The sequence below is a fragment of the Drosophila serrata genome, unplaced genomic scaffold, assembly GCF_035046125.1.
Source record: "Drosophila serrata isolate PLE 108 unplaced genomic scaffold, ASM3504612v1 contig_275, whole genome shotgun sequence".
In the NCBI taxonomy this organism is placed as follows: Eukaryota; Metazoa; Arthropoda; class Insecta; order Diptera; family Drosophilidae; genus Drosophila; species Drosophila serrata.
Genome location: NW_028257173.1, coordinates 3,602,008 through 3,625,017, shown reverse-complemented (window position 1 = coordinate 3,625,017; position 23,010 = coordinate 3,602,008). Strand labels below are relative to the sequence as shown.

At 37.1% G+C, this 23,010-nt stretch overlaps 1 protein-coding gene across 1 annotated transcript; it reads right to left on the bottom strand.

The window, feature by feature from the left end:
• Positions 1-14,010: 14,010 nt before the first annotated feature.
• mTor (serine/threonine-protein kinase Tor) lies at positions 14,011-22,390 on the bottom strand. The gene is made up of 5 exons (XM_020952302.2): positions 21,813-22,390; positions 21,528-21,748; positions 20,883-21,449; positions 20,019-20,755; positions 14,011-19,959 (listed from the first exon to the last, which is right to left on the bottom strand). The coding sequence occupies exons 1-5, from the start codon at positions 22,036-22,038 to the stop codon at positions 14,283-14,285; spliced, it is 7,428 nt and encodes a 2,475-aa protein (XP_020807961.1). The 5' UTR covers positions 22,039-22,390; the 3' UTR covers positions 14,011-14,282.
• Positions 22,391-23,010: the final 620 nt, after the last annotated feature.

The window sequence follows — 23,010 nt, the reverse complement described above, 5'->3', positions numbered from 1 at the left end:
AACTACATACTCAATAAAAAATGATTATTTTTGTCGATTTTTGACAATTTTAATGATGTAACCCCTAATCTTTTTTTGCAAAAATGGAAAAAATTTTCAAAATTTTTTTTTCATCCAGACATAGTTAAATCGATGCAGCTGTTCATTCTGATCAATAATATATATGATTTATGGGGTCGGAAATGACTCCTTCATAGTTTTATAAGCTTCTGACTAAACGTATAATACCATTCTTTCAGTATATATTTATTTTATATGACAATTTTGTCAATAATTCAAATTTTAAAAAATTCATAACTATGCCAAAAAAATATTAATTTTAATTCGGAAACTTTTGCAGTGCTACTACTTATTAAGGCAATAAAACTGCATTCTTAATTTACTCCGAAATGAGTCCCTCGCAGTGCTACAAGCTTTTGACTAAACGTCTAAAACCATTCTTTGGGTCGATATTTATCTATATTTTATATGACAATTTTGTGAACAAATCTAAATTTAAAAATCTCATAACTAAGCCAAAAATGCATTAATTTCAATTCGGAAACCTTTCCTAAGCTAGTTTTTATCAGGGCAATAAAACTACATACTCAATAAAAAATGATTATTTTTGTCGATTTTTGACAATTTTAATGATGTAACCCCTTATCTTTTTTTGCAAAAATGGAAAAAATTTTCAAAAATTTTTTTTCATCCAGACATAGTTAAATCGATGCAGCTGTTCATTCTGATCAATAATATATATGATTTATGGGGTCGGAAATGACTCCTTCATAGTTTTATAAGCTTCTGACTAAACGTATAATACCATTCTTTCAGTATATATTTATTTTATATGACAATTTTGTCAATAATTCAAATTTTAAAAAATTCATAACTATGCCAAAAAAATATTAATTTTAATTCGGAAACTTTTGCAGTGCTACTACTTATTAAGGCAATAAAACTGCATTCTTAATTTACTCCGAAATGAGTCCCTCGCAGTGCTACAAGCTTTTGACTAAACGTCTAAAACCATTCTTTGGGTCGATATTTATCTATATTTTAAATGACAATTTTGTCAACTAATCAATATTTAAAAATCTCATAACTAAGCCAAAAATGCGTTAATTTCAATTCGGAAACCTTTCCTAAGCTAGTTTTTATCAGGGCAATAAAACTACATACTCAATAAAAAATGATTATTTTTGTCGATTTTTGACAATTTTAATGATGTAACCCCTTATCTTTTTTTGCAAAAATGGAAAAAATTTTCAAAAATTGTTTTTCAACCGGACATAGTTAGATCGATGCAGCTGTTCATTCTGATCAATAATATATATGATTTATGGGGTCGGAAATGACTCCTTCATAGTTTTATAAGCTTCTGACTAAACGTATAATACCATTCTTTCAGTATATATTTATTTTATATGACAATTTTGTAAATAATTCAAATTTTAAAATATTCATAACTATGCCAAAAAAATATTAATTTTAATTCGGAAACTTTTGCAGTGCTACTACTTATTAAGGCAATAAAACTGCATTCTTAATTTACTCCGAAATGAGTCCCTCGCAGTGCTACAAGCTTTTGACTAAACGTCTAAAACCATTCTTTGGGTCGATATTTATCTATATTTTATATGACAATTTTGTGAACAAATCTAAATTTAAAAATCTCATAACTAAGCCAAAAATGCATTAATTTCAATTCGGAAACCTTTCCTAAGCTAGTTTTTATCAGGGCAATAAAACTACATACTCAATAAAAAATGATTATTTTTGTCGATTTTTGACAATTTTAATGATGTAACCCCTTATCTTTTTTTGCAAAAATGGAAAAAATTTTCAAAATTTTTTTTTCATCCAGACATAGTTAAATCGATGCAGCTGTTCATTCTGATCAATAATATATATGATTTATGGGGTCGGAAATGACTCCTTCATAGTTTTATAAGCTTCTGACTAAACGTATAATACCATTCTTTCAGTATATATTTATTTTATATGACAATTTTGTCAATAATTCAAATTTTAAAAAATTCATAACTATGCCAAAAAAATATTAATTTTAATTCGGAAACTTTTGCAGTGCTACTACTTATTAAGGCAATAAAACTGCATTCTTAATTTACTCCGAAATGAGTCCCTCGCAGTGCTACAAGCTTTTGACTAAACGTCTAAAACCATTCTTTGGGTCGATATTTATCTATATTTTATATGACAATTTTGTGAACAAATCTAAATTTAAAAATCTCATAACTAAGCCAAAAATGCATTAATTTCAATTCGGAAACCTTTCCTAAGCTAGTTTTTATCAGGGCAATAAAACTACATACTCAATAAAAAATGATTATTTTTGTCGATTTTTGACAATTTTAATGATGTAACCCCTTATCTTTTTTTGCAAAAATGGAAAAAATTTTCAAAATTTTTTTTTCATCCAGACATAGTTAAATCGATGCAGCTGTTCATTCTGATCAATAATATATATGATTTATGGGGTCGGAAATGACTCCTTCATAGTTTTATAAGCTTCTGACTAAACGTATAATACCATTCTTTCAGTATATATTTATTTTATATGACAATTTTGTCAATAATTCAAATTTTAAAAAATTCATAACTATGCCAAAAAAATATTAATTTTAATTCGGAAACTTTTGCAGTGCTACTACTTATTAAGGCAATAAAACTGCATTCTTAATTTACTCCGAAATGAGTCCCTCGCAGTGCTACAAGCTTTTGACTAAACGTCTAAAACCATTCTTTGGGTCGATATTTATCTATATTTTATATGACAATTTTGTGAACAAATCTAAATTTAAAAATCTCATAACTAAGCCAAAAATGCATTAATTTCAATTCGGAAACCTTTCCTAAGCTAGTTTTTATCAGAGCAATAAAACTACATACTCAATAAAAAATGATTATTTTTGTCGATTTTTGACAATTTTAATGATGTAACCCCTTATCTTTTTTTGCAAAAATGGAAAAAATTTTCAAAAATTTTTTTTCAACCAGACATAGTTAAATCGATGCAGCTGTTCATTCTGATCAATAATATATATGATTTATGGGGTCGGAAATGACTCCTTCATAGTTTTATAAGCTTCTGACTAAACGTATAATACCATTCTTTCAGTATATATTTATTTTATATGACAATTTTGTCAATAATTCAAATTTTAAAAAATTCATAACTATGCCAAAAAAATATTAATTTTAATTCGGAAACTTTTGCAGTGCTACTACTTATTAAGGCAATAAAACTGCATTCTTAATTTACTCCGAAATGAGTCCCTCGCAGTGCTACAAGCTTTTGACTAAACGTCTAAAACCATTCTTTGGGTCGATATTTATCTATATTTTATATGACAATTTTGTGAACAAATCTAAATTTAAAAATCTCATAACTAAGCCAAAAATGCATTAATTTCAATTCGGAAACCTTTCCTAAGCTAGTTTTTATCAGGGCAATAAAACTACATACTCAATAAAAAATGATTATTTTTGTCGATTTTTGACAATTTTAATGATGTAACCCCTTATCTTTTTTTGCAAAAATGGAAAAAATTTTCAAAATTTTTTTTTCATCCAGACATAGTTAAATCGATGCAGCTGTTCATTCTGATCAATAATATATATGATTTATGGGGTCGGAAATGACTCCTTCATAGTTTTATAAGCTTCTGACTAAACGTATAATACCATTCTTTCAGTATATATTTATTTTATATGACAATTTTGTCAATAATTCAAATTTTAAAAAATTCATAACTATGCCAAAAAAATATTAATTTTAATTCGGAAACTTTTGCAGTGCTACTACTTATTAAGGCAATAAAACTGCATTCTTAATTTACTCCGAAATGAGTCCCTCGCAGTGCTACAAGCTTTTGACTAAACGTCTAAAACCATTCTTTGGGTCGATATTTATCTATATTTTATATGACAATTTTGTGAACAAATCTAAATTTAAAAATCTCATAACTAAGCCAAAAATGCATTAATTTCAATTCGGAAACCTTTCCTAAGCTAGTTTTTATCAGGGCAATAAAACTACATACTCAATAAAAAATGATTATTTTTGTCGATTTTTGACAATTTTAATGATGTAACCCCTTATCTTTTTTTGCAAAAATGGAAAAAATTTTCAAAAATTGTTTTTCAACCGGACATAGTTAGATCGATGCAGCTGTTCATTCTGATCAATAATATATATGATTTATGGGGTCGGAAATGACTCCTTCATAGTTTTATAAGCTTCTGACTAAACGTATAATACCATTCTTTCAGTATATATTTATTTTATATGACAATTTTGTCAATAATTCAAATTTTAAAATATTCATAACTATGCCAAAAAAATATTAATTTTAATTCGGAAACTTTTGCAATGCTACTACTTATTATGGCAATAAAACTGCATTCTCAATTTACTCCGAAATGAGTCCCTCGCAGTGCTACAAGCTTCTGACTAAACGTCTAAAACCATTCTTTGGGTCGATATTTATCTATATTTTATATGACAATTTTGTCAACAAATCAAAATTTAAAAATCTCATAACTAAGCCAAAAATGCGTTAATTTCAATTCGGAAACCTTTCCTTTGCTAGTTTTTATCAGGGCAATAAAACTACATACTCAATAAAAAATGATTATTTTTGTCGATTTTTGACAATTTTAATGATGTAACCCCTTATCTTTTTTTGCAAAAATGGAAATAATTTTCAAAATTTTTTTTTCATCCAGACATAGTTAAATCGATGCAGCTGTTCATTCTGATCAATAATATATATGATTTATGGGGTCGGAAATGACTCCTTCATAGTTTTATAAGCTTCTGACTAAACGTATAATACCATTCTTTCAGTATATATTTATTTTATATGACAATTTTGTAAATAATTCAAATTTTAAAATATTCATAACTATGCCAAAAAAATATTAATTTTAATTCGGAAACTTTTGCAATGCTACTACTTATTATGGCAATAAAACTGCATTCTCAATTTACTCCGAAATGAGTCCCTCGCAGTGCTACAAGCTTCTGACTAAACGTCTAAAACCATTCTTTGGGTCGATATTTATCTATATTTTATATGACAATTTTGTCAACAAATCAAAATTTAAAAATCTCATAACTAAGCCAAAAATGCGTTAATTTCAATTCGGAAACCTTTCCTTTGCTAGTTTTTATCAGGGCAATAAAACTACATACTCAATAAAAAATGATTATTTTTGTCGATTTTTGACAATTTTAATGATGTAACCCCTTATCTTTTTTTGCAAAAATGGAAAAAATTTTCAAAAATTTTTTTTCAACCAGACATAGTTAAATCGATGCAGCTGTTCATTCTGATCAATAATATATATGATTTATGGGGTCGGAAATGACTCCTTCATAGTTTTATAAGCTTCTGACTAAACGTATAATACCATTCTTTCAGTATATATTTATTTTATATGACAATTTTGTCAATAATTCAAATTTTAAAAAATTCATAACTATGCCAAAAAAATATTAATTTTAATTCGGAAACTTTTGCAGTGCTACTACTTATTAAGGCAATAAAACTGCATTCTTAATTTACTCCGAAATGAGTCCCTCGCAGTGCTACAAGCTTTTGACTAAACGTCTAAAACCATTCTTTGGGTCGATATTTATCTATATTTTATATGACAATTTTGTGAACAAATCTAAATTTAAAAATCTCATAACTAAGCCAAAAATGCATTAATTTCAATTCGGAAACCTTTCCTAAGCTAGTTTTTATCAGGGCAATAAAACTACATACTCAATAAAAAATGATTATTTTTGTCGATTTTTGACAATTTTAATGATGTAACCCCTTATCTTTTTTTGCAAAAATGGAAAAAATTTTCAAAATTTTTTTTTCATCCAGACATAGTTAAATCGATGCAGCTGTTCATTCTGATCAATAATATATATGATTTATGGGGTCGGAAATGACTCCTTCATAGTTTTATAAGCTTCTGACTAAACGTATAATACCATTCTTTCAGTATATATTTATTTTATATGACAATTTTGTCAATAATTCAAATTTTAAAAAATTCATAACTATGCCAAAAAAATATTAATTTTAATTCGGAAACTTTTGCAGTGCTACTACTTATTAAGGCAATAAAACTGCATTCTTAATTTACTCCGAAATGAGTCCCTCGCAGTGCTACAAGCTTTTGACTAAACGTCTAAAACCATTCTTTGGGTCGATATTTATCTATATTTTAAATGACAATTTTGTCAACAAATCAATATTTAAAAATCTCATAACTAAGCCAAAAATGCGTTAATTTCAATTCGAAAACCTTTCCTATGCCAGTTTTTATCAGGGCAACAAAACTGCATACTCAATAAAAAATTAATATTTTTGTCGATTTTTGACAATTTTAATGATGTAACCCCTTATCTTTTTTTGCAAAAATGGAAAAAATTTTCAAACATTTTTTTTCAACCGGACATAGTTAGATCGATGCAGCTGTTCATTCTGATCAATAATATATATGATTTATGGGGTCGGAAATGACTCCTTCATAGTTTTATAAGCTTCTGACTAAACGTATAATACCATTCTTTCAGTATATATTTATTTTATATGACAATTTTGTCAATAATTCAAATTTTAAAAAATTCATAACTATGCCAAAAATGTATTAATTTTAATTCGGAAACTTTTCCAATGCTACTACTTATTACGGCAATAAAACTGCGTTCTCAATATACTCCGAAATGAGTCCCTCGCAGTGCTACAAGCTTCTGACTAAACGTCTAAAACCATTCTTTGGGTCGATATTTATCTATATTTTATATGACAATTTTGTCAACAAATCAAAATTTAAAAATCTCATAACTAAGCCAAAAATGCGTTAATTTCAATTCGGAAACCTTTCCTTTGCTAGTTTTTATCAGGGCAATAAAACTACATACTCAATAAAAAATGATTATTTTTGTCGATTTTTGACAATTTTAATGATGTAACCCCTTATCTTTTTTTGCAAAAATGGAAAAAATTTTCAAAAATTGTTTTTCAACCGGACATAGTTAGATCGATGCAGCTGTTCATTCTGATCAATAATATATATGATTTATGGGGTCGGAAATGACTCCTTCATAGTTTTATAAGCTTCTGACTAAACGTATAATACCATTCTTTCAGTATATATTTATTTTATATGACAATTTTGTCAATAATTCAAATTTTAAAAAATTCATAACTATGCCAAAAAAATATTAATTTTAATTCGGAAACTTTTGCAGTGCTACTACTTATTAAGGCAATAAAACTGCATTCTTAATTTACTCCGAAATGAGTCCCTCGCAGTGCTACAAGCTTTTGACTAAACGTCTAAAACCATTCTTTGGGTCGATATTTATCTATATTTTAAATGACAATTTTGTCAACAAATCAATATTTAAAAATCTCATAACTAAGCCAAAAATGCGTTAATTTCAATTCGAAAACCTTTCCTATGCCAGTTTTTATCAGGGCAACAAAACTACATACTCAATAAAAAATGATTATTTTTGTCGATTTTTGACCATTTTAATGATGTAACCCCTTATCTTTTTTTGCAAAAATGGAAAAAATTTTCAAAAATTTTTTTTCAGCCAGACATAGTTAAATCGATGCAGCTGTTCATTCTGATCAATAATATATATGATTTATGGGGTCGGAAATGACTCCTTCATAGATTTATAAGCTTCTGACTAAACGTATAATACCATTCTTTCAGTATATATTTATTTTATATGACAATTTTGTAAATAATTCAAATTTTAAAAAATTCATAACAATGCCAAAAATGTATTAATTTTAATTCTGAAACTTTTCCAATGCTACTACTTATTACGGCAATAAAACTGCGTTCTCAATTTACTCCGAAATGAGTCCCTCGCAGTGCTACAAGCTTCTGACTAAACGTCTAAAACCATTCTTTGGGTCGATATTTATCTATATTTTATATGACAATTTTGTCAACAAATCAAAATTTAAAAATCTCATAACTAAGCCAAAAATGCGTTAATTTCAATTCGGAAACCTTTCCTTTGCTAGTTTTTATCAGGGCAATAAAACTACATACTCAATAAAAAATGATTATTTTTGTCGATTTTTGACAATTTTAATGATGTAACCCCTTATCTTTTTTTGCAAAAATGGAAAAAATTTTCAAAAATTTTTTTTCAACCAGACATAGTTAAATCGATGCAGCTGTTCATTCTGATCAATAATATATATGATTTATGGGGTCGGAAATGACTCCTTCATAGTTTTATAAGCTTCTGACTAAACGTATAATACCATTCTTTCAGTATATATTTATTTTATATGACAATTTTGTCAATAATTCAAATTTTAAAAAATTCATAACTATGCCAAAAAAATATTAATTTTAATTCGGAAACTTTTGCAGTGCTACTACTTATTAAGGCAATAAAACTGCATTCTTAATTTACTCCGAAATGAGTCCCTCGCAGTGCTACAAGCTTTTGACTAAACGTCTAAAACCATTCTTTGGGTCGATATTTATCTATATTTTATATGACAATTTTGTGAACAAATCTAAATTTAAAAATCTCATAACTAAGCCAAAAATGCATTAATTTCAATTCGGAAACCTTTCCTAAGCTAGTTTTTATCAGGGCAATAAAACTACATACTCAATAAAAAATGATTATTTTTGTCGATTTTTGACCATTTTAATGATGTAACCCCTTATCTTTTTTTGCAAAAATGGAAAAAATTTTCAAAAATTTTTTTTCAGCCAGACATAGTTAAATCGATGCAGCTGTTCATTCTGATCAATAATATATATGATTTATGGGGTCGGAAATGACTCCTTCATAGATTTATAAGCTTCTGACTAAACGTATAATACCATTCTTTCAGTATATATTTATTTTATATGACAATTTTGTAAATAATTCAAATTTTAAAAAATTCATAACAATGCCAAAAATGTATTAATTTTAATTCTGAAACTTTTCCAATGCTACTACTTATTACGGCAATAAAACTGCGTTCTCAATTTACTCCGAAATGAGTCCCTCGCAGTGCTACAAGCTTCTGACTAAACGTCTAAAACCATTCTTTGGGTCGATATTTATCTATATTTTATATGACAATTTTGTCAACAAATCAAAATTTAAAAATCTCATAACTAAGCCAAAAATGCGTTAATTTCAATTCGGAAACCTTTCCTTTGCTAGTTTTTATCAGGGCAATAAAACTACATACTCAATAAAAAATGATTATTTTTGTCGATTTTTGACAATTTTAATGATGTAACCCCTTATCTTTTTTTGCAAAAATGGAAAAAATTTTCAAAAATTTTTTTTCAACCAGACATAGTTAAATCGATGCAGCTGTTCATTCTGATCAATAATATATATGATTTATGGGGTCGGAAATGACTCCTTCATAGTTTTATAAGCTTCTGACTAAACGTATAATACCATTCTTTCAGTATATATTTATTTTATATGACAATTTTGTCAATAATTCAAATTTTAAAAAATTCATAACTATGCCAAAAAAATATTAATTTTAATTCGGAAACTTTTGCAGTGCTACTACTTATTAAGGCAATAAAACTGCATTCTTAATTTACTCCGAAATGAGTCCCTCGCAGTGCTACAAGCTTTTGACTAAACGTCTAAAACCATTCTTTGGGTCGATATTTATCTATATTTTATATGACAATTTTGTGAACAAATCTAAATTTAAAAATCTCATAACTAAGCCAAAAATGCATTAATTTCAATTCGGAAACCTTTCCTAAGCTAGTTTTTATCAGGGCAATAAAACTACATACTCAATAAAAAATGATTATTTTTGTCGATTTTTGACAATTTTAATGATGTAACCCCTTATCTTTTTTTGCAAAAATGGAAAAAATTTTCAAAAATTGTTTTTCAACCAGACATAGTTAGATCGATGCAGCTGTTCATTCTGATCAATAATATATATGATTTATGGGGTCGGAAATGACTCCTTCATAGTTTTATAAGCTTCTGACTAAACGTATAATACCATTCTTTCAGTATATATTTATTTTATATGACAATTTTGTAAATAATTCAAATTTTAAAAAATTCATAACTATGCCAAAAAAATATTAATTTTAATTCGGAAACTTTTGCAGTGCTACTACTTATTAAGGCAATAAAACTGCATTCTTAATTTACTCCGAAATGAGTCCCTCGCAGTGCTACAAGCTTCTGACTAAACGTCTAAAACCATTCTTTGGGTCGATATTTATCTATATTTTATATGACAATTTTGTCAACAAATCAAAATTTAAAAATCTCATAACTAAGCCAAAAATGCATTAATTTCAATTCGGAAACCTTTCCTAAGCTAGTTTTTATCAGGGCAATAAAACTACATACTCAATAAAAAATGATTATTTTTGTCGATTTTTGACAATTTTAATGATGTAACCCCTTATCTTTTTTTGCAAAAATGGAAAAAATTTTCAAAATTTTTTTTTCAACCGGACATAGTTAGATCGATGCAGCTGTTCATTCTGATCAATAATATATATGATTTATGGGGTCGGAAATGACTCCTTCATAGATTTATAAGCTTCTGACTAAACGTATAATACCATTCTTTCAGTATATATTTATTTTATATGACAATTTTGTCAATAATTCAAATTTTAAAAAATTCATAACTATGCCAAAAAAATATTAATTTTAATTCGGAAACTTTTGCAGTGCTACTACTTATTAAGGCAATAAAACTGCATTCTTAATTTACTCCGAAATGAGTCCCTCGCAGTGCTACAAGCTTTTGACTAAACGTCTAAAACCATTCTTTGGGTCGATATTTATCTATATTTTAAATGACAATTTTGTCAACTAATCAATATTTAAAAATCTCATAACTAAGCCAAAAATGCGTTAATTTCAATTCGGAAACCTTTCCTAAGCTAGTTTTTATCAGGGCAATAAAACTACATACTCAATAAAAAATGATTATTTTTGTCGATTTTTGACCATTTTAATGATGTAACCCCTTATCTTTTTTTGCAAAAATGGAAAAAATTTTCAAAAATTTTTTTTCAGCCAGACATAGTTAAATCGATGCAGCTGTTCATTCTGATCAATAATATATATGATTTATGGGGTCGGAAATGACTCCTTCATAGTTTTATAAGCTTCTGACTAAACGTATAATACCATTCTTTCAGTATATATTTATTTTATATGACAATTTTGTCAATAATTCAAATTTTAAAAAATTCATAACTATGCCAAAAAAATATTAATTTTAATTCGGAAACTTTTGCAGTGCTACTACTTATTAAGGCAATAAAACTGCATTCTTAATTTACTCCGAAATGAGTCCCTCGCAGTGCTACAAGCTTTTGACTAAACGTCTAAAACCATTCTTTGGGTCGATATTTATCTATATTTTATATGACAATTTTGTGAACAAATCTAAATTTAAAAATCTCATAACTAAGCCAAAAATGCATTAATTTCAATTCGGAAACCTTTCCTAAGCTAGTTTTTATCAGGGCAATAAAACTACATACTCAATAAAAAAATGATTATTTTTGTCGATTTTTGACAATTTTAATGATGTAACCCCTTATCTTTTTTTGCAAAAATGGAAAAAATTTTCAAAAATTGTTTTTCAACCAGACATAGTTAGATCGATGCAGCTGTTCATTCTGATCAATAATATATATGATTTATGGGGTCGGAAATGACTCCTTCATAGTTTTATAAGCTTCTGACTAAACGTATAATACCATTCTTTCAGTATATATTTATTTTATATGACAATTTTGTCAATAATTCAAATTTTAAAAAATTCATAACTATGCCAAAAAAATATTAATTTTAATTCGGAAACTTTTGCAGTGCTACTACTTATTAAGGCAATAAAACTGCATTCTTAATTTACTCCGAAATGAGTCCCTCGCAGTGCTACAAGCTTTTGACTAAACGTCTAAAACCATTCTTTGGGTCGATATTTATCTATATTTTAAATGACAATTTTGTCAACAAATCAATATTTAAAAATCTCATAACTAAGCCAAAAATGCGTTAATTTCAATTCGAAAACCTTTCCTAAGCTAGTTTTTATCAGGGCAATAAAACTACATACTCAATAAAAAATGATTATTTTTGTCGATTTTTGACCATTTTAATGATGTAACCCCTTATCTTTTTTTGCAAAAATGGAAAAAATTTTCAAAAATTTTTTTTCAGCCAGACATAGTTAAATCGATGCAGCTGTTCATTCTGATCAATAATATATATGATTTATGGGGTCGGAAATGACTCCTTCATAGATTTATAAGCTTCTGACTAAACGTATAATACCATTCTTTCAGTATATATTTATTTTATATGACAATTTTGTAAATAATTCAAATTTTAAAAAATTCATAACAATGCCAAAAATGTATTAATTTTAATTCGGAAACTTTTCCAATGCTACTACTTATTACGGCAATAAAACTGCGTTCTCAATTTACTCCGAAATGAGTCCCTCGCAGTGCTACAAGCTTCTGACTAAACGTCTAAAACCATTCTTTGGGTCGATATTTATCTATATTTTATATGACAATTTTGTCAACAAATCAAAATTTAAAAATCTCATAACTAAGCCAAAAATGCATTAATTTCAATTCGGAAACCTTTCCTAAGCTAGTTTTTATCAGGGCAATAAAACTACATACTCAATAAAAAATGATTATTTTTGTCGATTTTTGACAATTTTAATGATGTAACCCCTTATCTTTTTTTGCAAAAATGGAAAAAATTTTCAAAAATTGTTTTTCAACCGGACATAGTTAGATCGATGCAGCTGTTCATTCTGATCAATAATATATATGATTTATGGGGTCGGAAATGACTCCTTCATAGTTTTATAATCTTCTGACTAAACGTATAATACCATTCTTTCAGTATATATTTATTTTATATGACAATTTTGTCAATAATTCAAATTTTAAAAAATTCATAACTATGCCAAAAAAATATTAATTTTAATTCGGAAACTTTTGCAGTGCTACTACTTATTAAGGCAATAAAACTGCATTCTTAATTTACTCCGAAATGAGTCCCTCGCAGTGCTACAAGCTTTTGACTAAACGTCTAAAACCATTCTTTGGGTCGATATTTATCTATATTTTAAATGACAATTTTGTCAACTAATCAATATTTAAAAATCTCATAACTAAGCCAAAAATGCGTTAATTTCAATTCGGAAACCTTTCCTAAGCTAGTTTTTATCAGGGCAATAAAACTACATACTCAATAAAAAATGATTATTTTTGTCGATTTTTGACAATTTTAATGATGTAACCCCTTATCTTTTTTTGCAAAAATGGAAAAAATTTTCAAAAATTTTTTTTCAACCGGACATAGTTAGATCGATGCAGCTGTTCATTCTGATCAATAATATATATGATTTATGGGGTCGGAAATGACTCCTTCATAGTTTTATAAGCTTCTGACTAAACGTATAATACCATTCTTTCAGTATATATTTATTTTATATGACAATTTTGTAAATAATTCAAATTTTAAAAAATTCATAACTATGCCAAAAATGTATTAATTTTAATTCGGAAACTTTTCCAATGCTACTACTTATTATGGCAATAAAACTGCGTTCTCAATTTACTCCGAAATAAGTCCCTCGCAGTGCTACAAGCTTCTGACTAAACGTCTAAAACCATTCTTTGGGTCGATATTTATCTATATTTTATATGACAATTTTGTCAACAAATCAAAATTTAAAAATCTCATAACTAAGCCAAAAATGCATTAATTTCAATTCGGAAACCTTTCCTATGCTAGTTTTTATCAGGGCAATAAAACTGCATACTCAATTAAAAATTTTTTTTGTCGATTTTTGAAAATTTTAATGATGTAGCCCCTTATCTTTTTTTGCAAAAATGGAAACAATTTTCGATTTTTTTTGTTTCAACCGGACATAGATCGATTCAGCTGTTCATTCTGATCAATAATATATATGATTTTTGTTGATTTTTACAAAATTGGAATTTATTTGAAATTTTTTATTCACAAATAAAAAGATAATAAAGCGTATGTCTAACATAAATTATACAAATATTATATACTTAAAGCCTACTTGCGTCCGCGTTCATCCCCGAATCCTCTCCAGGGGCGGGTGCACTCAATTCAGTTACGGGTAGTGGTGGTGGTGGTAGTAGTAGTAGTAGTAGTGTAGTAGTAGTAGATGTAGTGTTCGTAATCTCGTTCAGTCAGGGTTGGAGGATCCCTCGATTTACCAGAACGGACACCAGCCAATGTAGCACTGGCAGAGGTTCTCGTTGTTGGTCGCTTGCAGGATGAGCAGGTCCACCTGTTGCTGCTCGTTGACGCTCTTCTGGGTCTGGAAATCGGTGCCGGTGAGCTTGCACTTGACCCGCTTGATCACCTGGCTGGCCTTGCTGTTCGTCTCGTCGGCCACGTTGTTGTGCAGGCCGCCCTGCTGTAGCTGCGGATCGTAGGGCTTCGACTTGGCCATGGGCAGCGAATCCTCCACCGAATTGCTGAGGCTATCCTGCATGCCGGAGCCTCCGCCGCCACCTCTTCCTCCCGGCGCTCCATTCCCGGCCGCCGCATCGTTACCCTTCTTGTCCACATCCAGGAGACGCCAGTTAAGCAACGGATCGTAGACAAAGGCCTCCAGTACGGCCATCAGCGAATCCTTATTCCGGCGAAGCACCAGCATCACACTCTCGCATGTGCGTCGGTAGGTGCCCTCGATGCCGGTCACCTCCATGGCCTTGATCAACATCCGGGTGAGTCTGAAGGGGATCTTCTCCGGGAACTTCTCGCGCGTCATTGCCACCTCAAAGCAGTCACCGAAGTCAATGTGCAGGATCTTGCCGCTCATCCTGTCCAGCATAAGGTTTGACGGATGCCGATCGCCCAGGCCGAGGATGTAGCCCACCATCGACATGACGGCCAGGGACCGGGTGTAGTTATTCCTTCGCTCGAACCACAGCTCCGAGGACGGTGACTTCAGCCAGAGCAATTTGGCCAGGTCGTCGCCTTGCGTCTGACCCAGCGCGTACTCAAACACCTCCACCTTCTGCATGAGCGTGAGGTGATCGTAGTCCGGGGCAAAGTTCAACATGGTGCGATGCTCCTGGTTTAGCGGCACCTTCTTCTTGTCCCGGTAGTCCCGGATAAGCGTGTGCAGCGTGTCACAGTGCGGCACCCATCCGATCAGACCCGAGTTGGTGCTGAGCGGTATTACCGCGTACCGCTGGATGGCCAGGTTCCGACGGAAAGTGTCCGGGTCGTCCAGGAGCAGGGTGTTTACCAGCGAGAACAGTTGCATCACCCGCTCATCCTGACGCAGATCCTCGTGGCCCTTGAGCAGGTACATATAGTCCTTGCCGTTGGAGCCACTGATGCATAGCTTGCGGGGACGCTGCTTGGAAGTGATCACCTGAAGGTTCGTCTTGATGTGACTTATCCGAATCAATTCCTGGCCCGGATTATACGATCCCGGAACGGCCAGCTCCAGGTCCTTGCAGGTCATCAGCTTGGGCGAGACATACGGCAGCTCTAGCGAAGTGAGCTGCGGCAGCTGTCGCGAGATCTTCTGGAAGACATGATAGTAGATGTCCCAGGCTCGATCCAGGTCCATCACGACGGCCGAGGTCTTGTAGCGCTGCGACCACTCATAGGCCTCGGTCAGCTCTCGTCCGTAGGCCTGCGAAAAGGAGGTCTCCTTGAGCGTTTGCGGTCCCCTGTCCAGCATGGCGTGCAGCGGCTCTAGGATCTCGAACATTCCTTTGACATTGCGATCTCCAAAGTAGAGGCGAGAGGCCTCCTCCAGACCCTCGTGCCACTGTTCGTGCCACAGGATGGCCACGCGGATCAGCTCCTCGCTGCACATAACCGCCTGCTCTACCAAGGTGGGAGAATGCTTTCGCATCGAGTCCAGGATCTTGAAGGCAGCATTCCGTCGCGCCAAAGAAGCCGACTTGGAGGCCACTGTTAGGGGATAGACCAGTGCCTGTGGATGATTCTTGCCGATGTCCATGAGCAGTTGGTGGATTAGCTGTCCTACCAGCTGGCGGTGGGTGTCGATGCGGGCAATTAGCTGCGGAATCACCTGCAGCCACGTATTAATCTCGATCAGCTTCATGCCTGAGAGCAGGGCGTCGTAGACCTCCGCATGGTTGCCATAGTCGAACCAGAGGGTCAGAAGGCGCAGCGTGTCCTGCAAGGAGTTGCCCTTGATGAGGCTGATCGATCGGAAGAAGCCTTGAACTGCCGGCACTGCGTACTGCTGGATAATCATTAGGTCGCTGTCTAGGCCGAGGCTCATCATGCCCATGCCCATGCCCATGCTGGCGGCACCCTGTGGCTGCTGCTTGTCCAACGCCGTCTTCTGGGCCTGCACCACCTTGAAGTTCATGTAGGCCCACAGGTGCCAGGCCTTGTACCAGTTCGGATCGTAGCTGGTGGCCTTTTCGAAGCACTCTAGTGCTCCGGGTATCGCTTCCGGCCCGAGGCTGTCCTGCAGCTTGTTTTGCCAGGTGGCCAGCCGCAGGTAGCATCGTGCCATCAGTCGCTGATCCTGCTGCTTCAGTGCCTCCGGCGGCAGGCAGCTCAGCTCCTGGCTATAGGTGTTGACAAAGTGCCGCAGCTGGTCGTAGGCCTCCTGCAGCTCATTGTTGGCCGCCAGGAACTTGGTGTAGGCGTATGTTACCTGGGGCTGATTGCACGGCAGCGGATTCATCTTGGGATCGGTTCCCAGCAGCATCACGAGCGTCTTGTGGGACAGGTGCAGGGAGCCGCTCTTCCGGCACAGGCTCGCGTACTTCAGCCAGGTGTGAATGTCGTCGTGCGGCTTCACCACCAGCGAGTGCACTTGGATAATCTTTCGCCAGTCCTCCACCAGACGTTGTCCTCCCTGCAGGCGCTTCCACCACATGGCCTTCAGGGGCTCCCTTCGTTCGGGTATCAGCTTGTACTGGATGACTTCCTCTAGCTCCGCTAGCATTTGCACACAAACCATGGCTCCGTAGGCTCTCTCGTAGGATTCACCCGCCATGGACGTGAGTTCCGTGTCCAGGAGATCCCTGGTCTCGTCTATCAGACGCTGGGCGGTCTCAAAGTCGTCGTGATGCACAGCCAGCACGGCCCGGTAGAAGCTACCGTCCTGGGTGTCCTCCGGTATGCATCTCACATACTCTCGCATAGCCTCCCAATCCTGAAGGCCCCAGGCAGCCACGGCAGCTCCGCGACTCGCTCTCGCCCTGGCCTCAGGACTGAAATTCTCCCACTCGTTCTTGGTCACATTGCTCAGCTCCGACCAATCACCGAGCGCTTCCAGGCACCGCATGTGGCCGAGGCGCGCCTCCAGATCCGAGGAATCAGCCTTTAGATTCTCTTCGTAATGTTCCAAGGCCTGGTCCCAGTTGTGAAGCTTCTCATACCATCTGCCCTGGACATTTAGCTCGTTCGCCGCTTTGCGGTAAGTGGTGAGCAGACCCTCGGCCGCCTCGCGCTGCTGCAATTTGTTATTGATAAGGATCAAAGACTCAAATACCTGCGGATCTTTGCGCAGCAGAAACTCCTCTTCCTTGTAGCGTAGCGCCTTGGCATAAGCTCGACATGCCATGGCCCGAGTGCCCAGAAGATTCGTCTCAATGGGTATGGGGTCCCGGTCGCAATGCTCCATAAACTCTGCCAGATTTAGGATCGTTTGTGTGATTTCCGGCATGTCGGTGACTTGCAGGGCCTGGATGAGGGACTGGGTTAGCTCCGACTTCAGATCCGGTGACAGTTCAGTCCAGCAGGAGATGAAGGCGGCGTTAAAGAGGTCGCGGAGCAGCGTGTCGTACTCCTGGGCCAGCGAACGACAGGCGCGCAGGGCGTGCGAGGGGGACTCCTTGAGCAGGCCAATTGACAGGCGTTTCAGCCACTCCACCCAGTCGTCCTTGGACACGCGTCGTGTCACCTGCCACGAGGTGCGCAGCTCATTGGTCCTCACTTGCAGATTATTAATATTGCTATTCCTGTCCGTCACAAAGGGCTCGTAGTTCTTGATCTTGGCCGGGCGCAGGCCAAACTCTCCAGCTCCAGAGGCATCCGCCAGCGTGCTGTTGGATTGGATGCGGCTGAGCAGCTTTTCGTATTCCGCGTCGGCGATGCGGTGCTTGGCAAGGGTGCGTTGCACCATAGGCACGAATACCAGATACTTCTTGCCCAGCTGCTTGACCAGGGAGCGTAGCGTGAGCATGGCCTGGTCCCGCAGCTCTGGTTCGGCGTCCAGCACTCGGACTAGCGGATGAATAATGCGCGAGGAGAAGTCAGTGAAGTCCAGCTGACAGGCCAGATTGTTAATCGTCTCCAGGGCCACCATGGACACCTGCTGCGGCACGTAATGGGAGTCAAAGAGCTTCACTATGGGCGGCACAATCAGTGGCAGATAGTAGCCCAAGGTGCTACCGAACTTCTGGAGAGCTTGGAGCAATCTCCTGGTAACCATTCTGTCCTTGGAGTTATCGTGCTGCAAGACACGGAGGATCTGCGGGATCAGCTCGGCCAAATAGTCCCTGAACTCACAGCCCAGAGCCACCGCGATCTGCTCAATCAGATTGATCAGAGTGTTCTGCAGCGGTGTATTGATGGTCCAGAACTCCTTGATTAGCTTGAAGATGTCGCCCATGTAGCTGATGATATGCAGCTTGACGAAGGCCACCAGAATGGCTAGTTGTTGGAACAGGAACTCCCTTAAATTGTTATCCGCCGTGCGCACATTGTCCAGTAAGTTGGGCAGCACTTGGGCCAGGTAGGGGACACACTTGATGCCCAGGCTCTGGAAGATGTAGGTCACTGCCTGTACCACACTTGTGTGCAGGGTGCTTAGCGTGGGATCTCGCAGGATACGCATCAAGGCAGCTATGGCCACCGCTGGGTAATATTCATCTAAGGCATTGCCCATATTCACCAGTAGTTCTGCCGTGGATATGTCCTGGCTTTCGTCCACCTTGCCATCGGAATAGGCAATCAGAACATTATCCTTTTGGCTGTCAATCAAGCCCTTGTTCATCTTGTGTTTGTAGGGATCCATTGCTCCTAGCAATCCGAGTACACGGATCGTCTCCCTTCGAATGGAGCGGCGTGGTTCCGTTTTCAGGAAGTTGATGAGGATGTCGATGAGCACTGGATACTTGTGATAAGGGCTCACCACCCTTCCCGTGGCACTGATCAGCTGTCCCAAGGTCCACAGAGCAACGCCGCGCTTATCCGGACTGCCGGCATCGCCGAGCATCTCGAGGAGAATGGAGAGTAGATCATCGGCCCACAGTTCCATTTCGTTGGAGCCGCCATTCACCTCCGCCAGATCACCAATGGTTCGCAGTACGTTCAGAATAACGCCCGGATTCGATTCCGGTTCGTGCAACTTGGGCACCAGAGCCTTGAGGATCGGATTCATGTAGGAGGATATCAGCCTGGGCGTGCTTATCACCAGATGGTCAAGCATTCTAGCACTCTGCTCTTTGTTCCTGCTCATTCCCGAGTACTTGAGGTCCGTCAGCAGCTCAATCATAGTCGTCCTGAGCTTGGGCATCACATAGGCCGGGTTCATGGAGGACAATCTGCCGATGGTGACCATTGCAAGTTCCCGGATCTCAAAGATCTCATCGTGCAGCGTGATGAATAGCGAGTTTAGAGACTCGGGCTGAGCCAGTTTGGCGTCGAAGGTCTCGTCCAATGAACGGAGGATTCGTATCCGCACATTGCAGTCCATGTCCGTGATGGCCACCATTAGCAGGCGCTCGATCACATGCGAGACGGTGTCACTGAGCGTCTTGGAGTTCTCCATGCTCTCTGAGGATTGGACTGCTAGCTTGAGGAGTCGCGTACAGGTTTGCACTGCCTCCAGGCGAATCTCCTGCTGTTCGTGGATAATAAAGTAGTCGGCGCAGCTGTGGGGAAAAATTTGTCATACAAACTGTAACGATAAAGCATAATCCGTAAAACTTACCGCTGCACAAAGTCTAACATGTTTTGCTCTTCAAAGTTAAAGGTTCCAAGGGTCTTGAGGGCCAGAACTGTGGTGGCTCCGTCGGCATTCTGCATGATCAGAGAGCCATCGATGGCAATCAAGGGCACGGCGGAGTATGGAATCGCAGCTGGCTTGTTCATTAGCACTTGGGACAACACACCGATTAGTCCTTCTGTAATGGCCGACTTCAGTTGCGGCACATTCTCGGAGAGCTCTCGCAGGCAAACAGTCAGCGCTGGCGAAAGGCCCGTGTAGAACATTTGCTCCAGGATCTCTTTGACATCTTCACTGATCTCAGACTTGACGGCGTGCGCGAGTAGCGTGATGCAAGCGAACACCGCCGGGTCAACGGGCACCTTCCGTTTACTGGTCAAATCCTTGGCTGGCAGGGCAAGCTTCACGCTGCTCATGATTCCCGATAGATGCTCTTGTATCGCACTCTGTACGGCCACTGCCATGTAACCGATGGTTATGTAGGCCACAGCACGATCCTTCTCCTTGCCTCGCAGGATGGCCATCAGATGGGATATGCATGTCGGTAGGTATTTCTCCACGAATACTTCGCGGTTAAAGGCAGCCAGTCGGGGCAGGATCTGCAGGAGAGCCTGCTGCACATACGGCGATTTGGAGGATCGTTGTTCCAGTACATTATCGCAAATGGTGGTGTAGTGCTCCTGCAGGATCTCGTGAGCGTAAGCCGACTCCAGGACGTTGTGCTGTGGAAAATATACATCAATGTAAGTTTATAACAAATACAAATATAATTGTAAATTTAAATAAATAATAAAAGTAAATGAAATAAATACATTCTGGCTTGTGGAAATTATGGATCGTTAGACTCACGCTCGCGAACTTCGCCACGCCATTGTGATGCTCCGCCTCGCTCATATGCGTCTGGCTGCTGCCAAGCCGCTCGATGAAGGGCACCTTCAGCCGCGGCACCAGTGTGTTCAGCTGGGAACCCATGCCCAGTGAGCTACTGGCCTCCAGAAACTTGTTGTGCTGGGTCTTGGGGAAGAGCGTCTTTAGAGCCGTATAGCGGCGCTCCCAGGTGGCGTTTGCGCTGCGAAAAAGCTCATTAAAGACAATAAGGCCGCCATGGATTCGATCGTCACGGGTCACGCCCTTTTGTTCCTTTCCGACAGCTAAATCCGCACTGAAGCTACCATTGGCTTCATCATAGCAGATCTTGTACCACTGCGGTTCACTCGACTGCTTTGTGCTCTCACGCTGGGCGGTAACAATTAAGGCTGCCCTCAAAGCCTCTCCTGCGGATTCCCGAATGGCCGGTTTCGGATCAAAAATGGCATTAAATACGACCTCGAAGAAGGTGAGGATGTGCTGGTAAAAGTACGTGGGCAAGGCAATGGCCAGCTCGCGAAGAATGAAGACAGCGGCGTGGCGGCGATACTGGAAAAGGAAAAAATATATTATGAGATATTCTAGGGAGGACTTAAATGGGTTGATTCATGATAACCCTATACGCACCTCTTGTCTCTCGCCTCCGAGCACCTCAAAGGCCTTCTTGATGTCAAAGTCAAAGGAGTCGGCTCCCTTGGAGGTCGGCATATTGGCCAGCTTGACTAGGGAGCGGGCGGCTATCTCCATTACGGACACATCGTTAATCAGCAGGAGATCCCGCAGGCGGTTCAAGTAGGGCGAAATGCCCTTTCTGGCTGTCAAACTGCCCTCGCAGTTGATGAGGCACTCTGAAAGTGAGAAAACTCCCTTAATACCAATCCGGATTACCGGCTTACTCCATCCAGGACTCACTCATGGCAAGGGCGCCGCCCTTCTTCTCGTTGATATCCGCCGCATTCACCATGGTGAAGATGTGATGATCAAACTCGTCAAAGAACTGCGCCAGTTCCTCCTGGGACATCTCGCGCAGCTCTGTCTTCACGTAGAAGAGCAGATCCTGGGTGGCCTTGTTCTGCACATTCCGGTTGCGGGACTTCAGCCCGTTCACGAACTGCTGCACCACCGACGACGACGACATGGCTGGGCTGTAGTATTTATCCACTCGTCGCGACTAATTAGTGGCTCTGTTTCCGTTGCATTAAGGGGGGCAAAGGAGCTGGCAAAGCCGAAGCAGGTGCATCGATGTCTGCGATGTCTGGACTTTGGAGGTTATCTTTTCGGTTGCCCCGGTGGGCTGCGTGCACGTTACACTGGTCGGCCGAAAGGTTCGCACATAATGACACTTGTGCCGAAACACTACCACACGTTTAAAGATTACCTGCTTGGTTTAATTACAGAATTAATAAAGTTTTTGTCGAAATCTTGCAAGACATTAGAGGTGCGAAAACATCGATGAAAATATCGATAAAAACATCTATATTCTGTGCTTTAAAGAGACCAGGTTGCAGGAACATAAAAATCCTACATGAATTCTATATTATTTGCACAACAGCGCCCCCTAGTTTTCAAAGTTGAAAGCTGCGTCACGACATGACAAACGAAATGTAGAAACTGAAAGTAAGCTACATTTTTACATTGTAAAACGAGCAACTCAGTTGGATTATTTTGCCCTATTATTAAAAACATGAGGATCGAATTGATTAATTTATTTATTATTTAAAAAAAAAAAACAACGAACTACTTTTATTACCATCCTATATTTATTATTAAAAACTAGTCGTTGTAATCATATTTGGAATTTTATATACCAACGTTACATTGTAAAACGAGCAACTCAGTTGGATTATTTTGCCCTATTATTAAAAACATGAGGATCGAATTGATTAATTTATTTATTATTTAAAAAAAAAAAACAACGAACTACTTTTATTACCATCCTATATTTATTATTAAAAACTAGTCGTTGTAATCATATTTGGAATTTTATGTACCAACGTAACGATTGCTTGGAACTGCCGCTCTTTCGTTTCTCGAGAGTGTGCGACTATCTACATAAAATATGATTTTATGGAATATTTATTTAAATTAATTAACAAATGATTTGATTTAT

Excerpts from the sequence above, each read along its gene's own strand:
- mTor (XM_020952302.2), bottom strand. The coding sequence starts at position 22,038 with ATGTCGTCGTCGTCGGTGGTGCAGCAGTTCGTGAACGGGCTGAAGTCC. Across the intron at positions 21,450-21,527 it reads TCGGAGGCGAGAGACAAGAG|TATCGCCGCCACGCCGCTGT; the intron begins GTGCGTATAGGG and ends TTCCTTTTCCAG. Across the intron at positions 20,756-20,882 it reads GCGTGGCGAAGTTCGCGAGC|CACAACGTCCTGGAGTCGGC; the intron begins GTGAGTCTAACG and ends TATTTTCCACAG.